General features: G+C 66.5%; 2 protein-coding genes across 7 annotated transcripts in view; one reads left to right on the top strand and one right to left on the bottom strand.

Annotated features, from left to right (window-relative positions):
- LOC102385407 (transducin-like enhancer protein 2) overlaps positions 1–7,969 on the top strand; it is a 15,897-nt gene extending 7,928 nt beyond the window's left edge. The window contains 14 exon segments of the mRNA XM_014516839.2: positions 104–120; positions 2,707–2,808; positions 3,324–3,368; positions 3,736–3,876; positions 4,208–4,349; positions 5,023–5,183; positions 5,361–5,437; positions 5,767–6,016; positions 6,252–6,499; positions 6,671–6,703; positions 6,705–6,801; positions 6,877–7,027; positions 7,199–7,275; positions 7,428–7,969. Of these exon segments, the coding sequence (XP_014372325.1) occupies positions 104–120; positions 2,707–2,808; positions 3,324–3,368; positions 3,736–3,876; positions 4,208–4,349; positions 5,023–5,183; positions 5,361–5,437; positions 5,767–6,016; positions 6,252–6,499; positions 6,671–6,703; positions 6,705–6,801; positions 6,877–7,027; positions 7,199–7,275; positions 7,428–7,535 (1,649 nt within the window). The 3' untranslated portion in view covers positions 7,536–7,969.
- Positions 7,970–9,469: 1,500 nt separating this feature from the next.
- LOC102385168 (transducin-like enhancer protein 1) overlaps positions 9,470–10,180 on the bottom strand; it is a 14,059-nt gene continuing 13,348 nt past the window's right edge. For all 6 annotated transcript variants that reach the window (XM_014516837.2, XM_025196450.1, XM_014516838.2 and 3 more), the window contains 2 exons: positions 10,164–10,180; positions 9,470–9,929 (listed from right to left, as the gene is read on the bottom strand). The exon at positions 10,164–10,180 is cut by the window's right edge and continues 48 nt beyond it. In XM_014516837.2, coding sequence (XP_014372323.1) covers positions 9,822–9,929; positions 10,164–10,180 — 125 coding nt within the window. In that variant the 3' untranslated portion in view covers positions 9,470–9,821. The remainder of the gene's footprint in view (positions 9,930–10,163) is intronic.

Raw genomic sequence — 10,180 nt, 5'->3', positions numbered from 1 at the left:
TGGGGCCCGTGGAGGCCACACGCGACGCAGAGCCCAGCTAACGCCGCCTCTCTCTTCTCTCCCATGCTCTCCCACCTGGGACCCTCGGCGGCCTGCACTGCAGAGCGCACTCCCAGCCGGGTAAGTCTCCCGGGTGGCTGCGACAGAGCACAGCCGTTTCAGGGGTGTGGGGGCACAGATGTCACCGTAGTGGGGTCCCATGCAACGGGGAGAGGTGGGCAGAGCAAAGGACTGGGTATGAATCCAAGCTCCCCCCGGCCTCCAGACCAGGTGAAGTGCAGCTCCAAGCACCCGGTGAGGGTCCAGTTGCTTGGGTCTCGCCTAGCAAATCCCTCCTGCTTGACCCTTCACCCCAGCGGGGCCGGGGTGCGCTGAGCGGGGAAGGTCTTTGCCCCCGGGTTGAGGAGCAGAGACCCCGGGTGCCGGGTGGCTCTTGACCCCAGCTCCTTTCCCCGGGTCCCCGTCGCTCCTGACCTTTGCAAACAGCCTGGAGACAGCCGCTTTGTCTTCCCAGCTGGGACCCGGCTCCAGCACTGCCGTGGGGGGATGACAGGGGGAAGGAGGTCATCCCGGCCCTGGGGACGCGGAGATAATTGGCTTCTGTTGATTGTTTCCAGGAGGGGCTGAAGGCAGGGCGCCAGGCCTGCAGCTGGCACAAATCAGCCGAGCTCCCTTGTCTCCACCTGGGGACTGGGCCATGCTGCCTTCCCCCCAGTGCCCCCGCGGGGAGCTTGGGCCCCTGGCCGACAGAGCCCTGGCAGCATGTGCCCACCGGGGCGCTGGACAGGCCTGGGAGGTCCGGGGGGGCATCTTGCTCTTACCACTGACGTGAGCTTAGCCCCCTGGTAGAGACCAGGGGTCCGGGCCAGCTGCCAGGGGGCCTGCATGGTAGGAGCTTGGGCGCTGTAGCGGGGCAGGGAGATCCCCGCTTTCCAGTCCTGGCTCCATCCTCAGTGCCTCAGTTTCCCCTGCTTGGCTAGAGCAGCTTGGGAGGTGGAAGCCGGTGGAGTCCGGCACCAAAGCTGGAGCAAACCTGGCTGGCCGCTCTCCTCCTGCAGCTGCCTCTGGGGAAGGGGGCCGTGCATACTGGCCCCCCCCATAGGACCCTCCTGGCTGAGACCCCCTGGCTCCGTGCAGGAGAAAGCACACGGAGCACCTCTGCGCGGGAGCCTCCCTCGGGGCATCGCTCGAGGAAACGGTGACCCCCCAAGTCAGAGCCGGGTGTAGCCCCAGTCTCAGGAGCCTGTGCTCTAACCACTCGTCCTCGCTGCCTTCGGCCGGTGGAGGAGACCGAGCAGGAGCTAGGAGTGCTCTGCCCACCGGACGATCGCCAAGGACCCCTTTGGGAGGTCCGGGGTTCGGGGTCCAGCCCCAGCCACCCCCGCCCCGCTGCCTGGCTGCTGACTCCCATCGCCCCGGCGTCGAGCCAGCCCCTGCCTGGGCACGAGCGCTGGGAGGCGGCAGAAACGGGTGGTCCAGCGGGGATGGAGGGACTGGCGCCGCCCGCACGGGTACCCGGCTCTGCCAGGTCGGAGGGCTGCAGGTTGGGGGGTGTTGGCTTGGGGGTGAGTCTCTTCCCAGCCGGGCCCCGGGGTCTCAGCAGCGGCAGGGTTAACCGCGGAGGCGCAGGGAGTAAACAGTACATGGCTGATGGGGATTTTCCATTCCTGTCATGCCTCATTATCTCCCGGAGGGGCGGAACCGCCTTTCAAGTCCAGGCCCCAGGAGGCTGCAGGATTTGGCTGTTGGTTTAATGTAGCGGGTGTGCAAACATCTCGCCTAGGGACCGTCTGCCAAGAGGCAGCTCCCCTTCCTCCCATGGAGGTGCGGGGAGGGAGGGCAGGGCAGGGGGCTGTTTCCTCTGCCCCCAGACATCCGCTCCCCCCTCTCCATCTTTGGCAAAGCGGGTCATTGCAAGGCCCGCCTGCCCCCCAGAGCTGGGCGCACCCTGCTGCCAGCCCCCCTGGCTGGGCAGGGGTCCAGGGCTTTGGTGGCTGGGGTTTTGGGGGGTTTTTTTCCCCCCCCCCCCTTCCTCCACCCCCGCCAGTGCAAGCATCACCAGCCCAGGTGGGGAGGATGTGCTAGGGGCTGCGTGTGGCCGGACCGGGCTGGCCTGGGGGGCGGTGCGGACCCCCAGCTCCGTGCCAAGGGGTCTGTGTGCCCGGAGAAGGGCAGGGCGGTGCGGCCAGCTGGGGCCTCTCCAGCTCTTCTGTAAGCTCTTTAAGAGCATTTATGGAATTAAGCCCCGTAATCTCCTTCCTCTCCCCCTGCGGCGAGTAAAGATCATCCCCGGCTCACCAAGGGGGAAGCTGCCGCCTGGGGGAGCCGCTGGTCCCGGGGAGGTTGGCATCGAACCCAGGCATCCTGACCGCGGCCCACCCACGTCTAACCACTGCACCTCGCTGCCTCGCAGGGCTGGACACAGCGCTGGGGGTGCTGCCCTGTGCGTTAGACAGCCTTCCCCTCCCCGAATCAGAAGCGAAGCCTGGCACCTGGCACCCCGACCCGAACCCGCCGGCCTCCCTTTCCTTCCCAGGAGTTTGGACTCCTTTTTTGGGGGTGTCTCTGCCTCGGGACCTGGCTTTTGCACCGTGCTGCACCCCAGGGGGTGGGACTGGGGGACCCGCTGGACCAGACTGGGGCTGCCCCGAGTGCCAGGCCAAGGGGCATCCTCCAACACGCGCCATCCTCTTGCCCCCTGCTCAGAGCCTGTCGGCCTCGCCGCCCGAGAGCCTGCCGGACGAGGAGAGGCCGGGCGGCGCCGGCCTTAAGCGCAAACGGGAGGACAAAGACCTGGCGGGACATTACGTGAGTGCGGCCGGCCCCGGGGGCTGCAGTGGGGAGGGCGCCCCTGGTCATTAATGACTGGGGGGGCAGCATGGCCCAATGGATAGAGCACCAGGGAGCCTCCACGTCCCCTTCCATAGACATGCCAGGTAACCACGTGCGTGTCGCTCCCTCCCTGCCTCAGTTTCCCCTTCCACCTCGCATCTCGTTTAAGAATGTGAGCTGCCATCGAGGGGCTCAGGCCTCAGACCCTCTTGCTGATCCCTTGTCGAGTTAGACTGCATCTCACCGGCTCCGTTAGGTGTACAGCGCCGGGCGTGCAGGATCCCACCCTGAATCCTGTGCTTCAACTGGCTTTAAAATGCAGCGGGAAATATTGGGCAGGGGGGCCAGGAGGTGGGGAAGCGCCGGGCACTGCCTGGCTCCCTGGTTCGGGGAGCATGGATGTTGTCTCCATGCTAGCCCGGGGGGCATGAGAGAGGCACGAATGCTGGCGGGCAGTTATCTTGTGTTACACCGCTTCTCCCCCCCTGCAGGACAGCGATGGGGACAAGAGCGATTACAACCTGGTCGTGGACGAGGTGAGTTTTTCCCTGCATCCCTCCTCGTCTCCAGCCCGGGAGGGAGACAGGATCCAAGGCAATAACAGCTGCAAGAAGCTGCTGTCGGCCTTGCCGCTCGGGGCTGGCAGCAATAGTAAACACTCCTGAAGGCAGGGAAACAACCCGCCGGACCCAGAGCCCCCAGGGATGATGCTAGCTGAGAGGGGAGTCTCCCCGGACAGTTGTCTGTAGCAAATGGGGTTTAAAACCCTCCCCGGCCCGTCAGCCCGCTGGAGGAGCCCCCCGAAGCATCTGCAAGGCTCTGGCTGGACCCTTGCCCTCCTGCACGGTCACCTGCGTGGTCCCCCGAAGGGCCCCGGGTGCTCCTGTTGCCTCTCCCCTGGAGGACCCCCCCTCGGAGCCCGGCAGCCCGGTCCACGTGCCCAGCGGCAAGCTCCCGCCCGCCCGCAGGGACATGCCCGACAGCCCGGCCTCGCTGGGCTCCAGCCGCAGCACAACGCCTCTCAAGCTGAAGGAGCAGAGCCTGGTAAGGGCAGCGCTGGCTGGCACAGGGGTGGTGGATGCGGTAGGTGGCTGCAAAGGAGGTACCACACGTGCCCTCCACTGCCCCATCCCTGTCCCCACAACCCCTTGGGGGGGAAAGGGCACCTTGGGAATAAAGAGAATCCCTGAAGGGGCAGGATTTGTCCAGTGAAAATGCCCTTTGCTCAAACTTTCTTGGTCGGCCCCCCGCCATGGCTAGTGGCAGGAGAGGGCTGTGCTCGCGGGGGCCTGGGCCTGGCACGTGATGCTCTCGGGAGGTCCTCTGCCTGGACGGGTGCCGGGACAGCGATGCTGATGCTAAAGGCTCGTTGCAGACGGACGTCTCGGCCAGCACGCCTGTCCCGAAGTCCACCGGCTCTTCCCCTCCGCGCGACACCCTGACGCCCGGCCCCGGCCCCAGCTCCGTGACCCACCTCCGGCAGAGCTCCGCCAAGACGCCCGCCACCGACACCATCAGTGAGTGTGGGGCTGCGGCTCGGGCAAGGGGAGCGGGGCCCGGAGCATTTGCACCCATGCCACGGCCAACGTAGCGGAGGCTCGTCAGCTGCCGTCCGCGCCTCCTGGCTTCATTAAACCAGCCGGCCGTGGGCATCGGCTGTGGGGGTCAGGAAGGGGAAGCGCCGCCCGAGGGAGCTCCAGACCCAGCCTCTACTGCATAGATACGTGGTGGGACAGGCTCCTCAGGGCATGACTCCACCTGTCTGCGTAAATGATTGGCCAGCCCTCAGCACCGGGATTTGGGCCCCAGCCTCCAAGGAGCCCTTGGCTGCCCTGCTGCTGGCTTGCTGAGCCACCTTGGTCATGTCACCGTGCCTCGGTTTCCCTGCGGGCGGTGCTGAGTGTGAGGATTTGGGAGACGGTGGTGCAGCGCTGCATGGTTGCAACCCAGCGGCTGCAGCATTGCACGGGGACCCAGGGCAGGGTGCTTTCCCTCCGGCCCCCGCGGCACAGGCTGTCTCACTGTGTGTACAGCCCCTAGCGCGGGGAGGCGCCTGCACCCTGCAGCCCTGACTCAGCCCCGGTGCCTCTGCCAGCTCGGGCTTTTCAACCCCGTGGTCGCGGGTTTGATCCGGACCCGGGACACCCTCCCGGCCCCGCGTAACCCCGCGCTCCCCTGTCTCCGGCCCAGCCTTGCGCAGCCCCCTGAGCGTATCCAGTGCCTACACGTCGTCCTTCGGGATGGTGCCGCACGCGGCCATCAACGGGGAGCTCGCCGCCCCCAGCACCTACATGAGCATCCACCTGTCTCCGCAAGTCAGCGGCACCGTGATGTACGGCCGCTCGCCCATGGTGAGTGGGCGCCCAGCTCCGCTCCAGCAGCTTCCTCCGGGACAGCTGCTGTGCTCTTCCCCCAACAGTGTCCCTCTCCGCTAGCCTGGGGAGGGACCTCCTGCTGCCAGCTTGGGGGTGCGGGTCAGGGCATCCTTGGCACTGGGATTGGCTCACCCAGCCCCATTGCTTTTCCAGGTGGCATTTGAGTCTCACCCACACCTGAGGGCCTCCAGCATCTCCTCCTCACTCTCCAGCATCCCTGGAGGGAAACCGTAAGTGTGGGCGGCTTTGCCTGGGGCCGTGACACGGGGAGCGGAGGGTGGGGACCCCCGGCTTGCACAGCGGCGGGACGGGAGTGTCGCATAGTGGTCAGTGCGCAGCACGGGAATGCAAGATTTGCTGGCTGCTCTCGGCTCTGCCACTGCCTCCCTGCATGGCCCTTGGCAAGTCCCTTATAGGCAGCAGAGAGGGCTGTGATTACTTCTCCCAGCCCACGAACCCCGCTGTGGGCAGGGGAATCTGCTGACGCGGTCCCCAGCCTGCTCCAAGGGGGACAGTGCCTTTTCCAGCCCCCATCCAGGACACGTTCTCCCCCCTGCAGAGCCTACTCCTTCCATGTGAGCGCCGACGGGCAGATGCAGCCGGTGCCCTTCCCCCCTGATGCCCTCCTGGGCTCCGGCATCCCCCGGCACGCCCGGCAGCTGCACACCCTGACCCACGGCGAGGTGGTCTGCGCCGTCACCATCAGCAGCTCCACGCGGCACGTCTACACGGGCGGCAAGGGCTGCGTGAAGGTGTGGGACGTGGGGCAGCCGGGCACCAAGACGCCCGTGGCGCAGCTGGACTGCCTGGTACGGGGCAGGAGGAAGGAGCTGAGGAGGGGTAGCGGGGATCAGTGCAACCAGAGCAGTGGGGCCAACTCCCCGCAGGGGGTAAAGCACTGTGCGGGCTGGCAGGGAGCTCTGGGCATTTGCACCAGTGGAGGATCTGGAGTAGGGGGTGAGGGCTGAGTTGCAGTCGGGGGTGCAGTTGGCCGGGCACCCCCGGAGGCCCAGATCACTGACCTGCTCCCCGGCCCCTGCCCAGAACCGCGACAACTACATCCGGTCTTGCAAGCTCCTGCCGGACGGGCACAGCCTCATCGTGGGGGGGGAAGCCAGCACCTTGTCCATCTGGGACCTGGCCGCCCCCCCCCCGCGCATCAAGGCCGAGCTGACCTCCTCGGCGCCCGCCTGCTACGCCCTGGCCATCAGCCCCGACGCCAAGGTCTGCTTCTCCTGCTGCAGCGACGGCAACATCGTCGTGTGGGACCTGCAGAACCAGACCATGGTGCGGTGAGTGCGGGGCTCCCCATCCAGGCCGGCCCTGGTGCTGCCCTCGCCCCTTGCTGGCGGCTGAGCAATGAAGGACACTTCACCAGGGCTTTTTCCAGCCTAGAAAGTCAGTGCCAATGCCAAAGGCAAGTCCCCTGATGCCCACTGTCTCTCCCCGTCCCCCTGCTCCAGGCAGTTCCAGGGCCACACGGACGGCGCCAGCTGCCGGCACCAAGCTGTGGACGGGGGGGCTGGACAACACCGTGCGGTGCTGGGACCTGCGGGAGGGGCGCCAGCTGCAGCAGCACGACTTCAGCTCCCAGGTGGGTGCCGATACCCTGGAGGGCAGTGCCCCCCTCACCTGCAGCAGGCACGGCCTGACTCTGCCTCCTTTGCAGATCTTCTCGCTGGGGTACTGCCCCACGGGCGAGTGGCTGGCCGTGGGCATGGAGAGCAGCAACGTGGAGATCCTGCACGTCACCAAGCCTGAGAAGTACCAGCTGCACCTGCACGAGAGCTGCGTCCTCTCGCTCAAGTTCGCCGCCTGTGGTAAGAGCCGGTGGGGACCCTGTGCGCCCGGGCACGGGGCTGGGGTTGTCAGGGGACACATCCCGGCAGAAGCTGCCCCCATGGTCCCGCTCCCCCTGGGGCAGCTGGTTCCCTGCGGGGCAGCTTGGGGGCACCGGGCTGGCCCTGCTGACCTGGGCTGTCCCCCCGCAGGCAAGTGGTTCGTGAGCACGGGGAAGGACAACCTTCTGAACGCCTGGAGGACGCCATACGGTGCCAGCATCTTCCAGGTGGGCGAGGGCACGGCCATCGCCTCCTCGGGTGGGAGCCACGAGCCAGCGGCCCCCCCAGGCCTGGGCATCGGGGAGGTGGGGCTGGCCTAAAGCTGCCCTTTGCCAGGCTTGACCCCGTCCCTGCTAACCCCGCTCTCCCCACCCTGCAGTCCAAAGAGTCCTCGTCGGTGCTGAGCTGCGACATCTCCATCAACGACAAGTTCATCGTCACGGGCTCCGGCGACAAGAAGGCCACGGTCTATGAGGTGGTGTACTGAGGGGCCAGGGGCTCCCCCCCGCTGGGACCCTTGACCAAAGCCAGGCCCGGAGACATCCATCCCCTCGCCCTCGGCTCCGGGGCTCCCTCGTGGTGGAGGGGAGCGGGGCTCCCTCGTGCAGCGGTGCAGACTTCCCCACGGCTGCCCACGCCGAGGGTGGAGGAACGGCCGCCCCGGGGAAGCAGCAAGCCTCTCGTCCTCCCCGCGTTCCCTCCCTGGCAGCCGCGGCAGGCTAGGGCCGGGGGCAGGGCCCCTGCTCTCTCCCCAGCCTTTGGGGATGGGCAAAGGGCCGAGGAAGACAGCAGGGGGCAGGGAACGGGCTGGGGCTGAGGCCAGGTCTTTCCCCACCCGATTTGCTACTGATTCAGCACCCACCTTTCCCCCAGCCCGTATGTGCCGGGCGAGGCCGTGTGCCCACCCCGTCCCAATAAACACTTGGGATTTTCCTCCTGTCTGGACATCTGCTCATTTTAGGTGTCCGCTGCGTCAACCCAGCCTAGGACTGTGGGGTGCGGGGAGGAACGAGGCCCCAAAGCCACTGTGAGCCTGCCCCAGCACAAACTGCTGCAGCTGTGGGACCCCCTGCCACCGCTGCCCACATCTGGCAACGGTTGTGGAGCTGCTGAGATGGGCCACAGGCTTCTGGGGCTTGTGGGGGCAGCCCTGGGCTGGGGGCTAGGAGCCCAGGGATGGCAGCCTAGGCCCCTGCCAGCCTCCTACCTCGAGCTTGCATGTGCAGGACAGGCGGGAGGTCCGTCTTCCTGGAGGCACTGAGCCCGGGCACTGCATCTCCGTGCCCAGCCCCATCGCAGGGGAGAAGCTGGCCTGTCTCTAGCTGTGCAGGGATATGCCCCCCGCACAGGGCAAGCCCTCCTCCCCATGGCCCCTAGTCCACGCTGGTAGTAGGAACGCCTCCCCCATCCAGCCCCCTGGAGCGACGCCCCCCATGTGCAGGCTTGGGTGGACCTGATCCAGCCCAGACCCGGCAGCTGCAGCCAGGAGACAGCCAGGGGTAAGCAGGAGCAAGGCAAGGCCCCAGGTCCTGGATCCAACTCTGCGCCTGCCTCCTCTCTGCCCAGCCTGGCCAGCAGCCTGTGGACACTGGGCAGCAGACCTGAAGGAAGAACAGGCTCACACTGCTGGGCCCTTCCCCTCCTGCTGCAACCTGCAGCGAGTGCTGGGGGGCAGAGGGTTTTGCTCCAGGGCTTCCCCCAGGACCCAGGGGGCTTGCTTGCAAGCAATGAAGGCAATGGCAGGGGGCTAAAGGGACTGGCTGAGCAGCACCAGCAGGCAGAGGGGGCCAGTCGCTGCCCCAGGATGGTTGCAACATCCCCCAGTGCTGCAGGTAACCGAGCCTGGGATCGGCCCGGGATGGCAGCCACAGGTCCCCCAACCTTGCCCCCTGCCTTGGCATGTCCTTTGACCTCAGGCAGCTGCTAGGATGCTACAGGTCCCCTGCCAAAGGGAAGCGGGTACCTGGTGCCCCCAGACCACATGGCCTCCGCCCCTGAGACAGGATAGCACCAGCAGTGCATGGCCGAGATGGCTCCCCCCAGCCACGGACACCGCTGGCCCCAGGGCAAAGGGACATTGCAGCCACCCCTGCCTCCCCGCAACTGGAGGCAGACAGCACGGATGACACCACAGCTAGCACCACCGCCTGGACAGGTCACGGCCGACGCGAGGGACGGCGTGCAGGCCAAGGGAAAAGCAGCCCCCAGCAGCCGTGGAGCAGGCTGGAGGGGAAGAGCAGCGGAGAAGCAGGGCAGGGGCTCCCTTCTGGGGGGGATGCACTGTGGCCAGGGAGTGGGGCTCACTCCAAACCCCCCAGGTGCCGTCCTCTCAAGTAAGCAGGGTCCCAGGCCTTGGCAGAGCCCCGCTGCCCCATCGCAACACCCCAGCCCCAGCTCTTGCCCTAGCCAGGGACCTCAGCGCTGTTTTCTCTCTTTTTTATTAAATACAACCTAGACGCCGGCCGCCCAGCCCCGGCAGCAACAAAAAGCCGGTAAAAAAAAAAAAAATTCCCAATGGCTGCCGGAGTCCGAAGCAGAAACCCCACGGGAAGCAGAGGCAGAGTCCTGGGACCATGAGCTGCACCTCCAGTGCCCCCGAGCCCCTGTAGGCGAAGGGGGGGGTCCTAGTGGGGACCCCCGCAGCTCAGCGCCGTCCCACATCCCAACTGGGAGGGGGAGGGGGGGTCTTTGGAAGTGGCCGTCGCAGCTGCATCCAGACGGAGGGGAGGAGGGGGTGGGATGGGTGCCCCGGGGTCCCCCCGGCCATCAGCGCTCAGTAAATGACCTCGTACACGGTGGCCTTCTTGTCCCCGGAGCCGGTGACGATGAACTGGTCGTCGGTGGAGACGTCGCAGCTCAGGACGGAGGAGGATTCCTTGGACTGCAAGGGGGAGGGATGGGGTTGGGACTGGGAAGTGGCTCAGCATCCTTCCCATCCTCACCCCTCCCAGCTCCTGCAGCGTGAGTGATACTGGGTAGGCTTTGAACTCCTTCACCGGGCCAGCCCATTGTTCCCCAGGTAAGTGCTCTGATCAAGGACCCCCTCCAGCCACCCCCATAAAGATTTAACCCCTCACTGGCCCCTTCCCTGCCAGGACACATCACCCACTCTCACCTGGAAGATACTGGCAC

This window comes from Alligator sinensis, unplaced genomic scaffold (genome assembly GCF_000455745.1).
Source record: "Alligator sinensis unplaced genomic scaffold, ASM45574v1 scaffold1295_1, whole genome shotgun sequence".
NCBI lineage: Eukaryota > Metazoa > Chordata > Crocodylia > Alligatoridae > Alligator > Alligator sinensis.
This window is presented reverse-complemented; position numbering and strand designations above follow the sequence as displayed.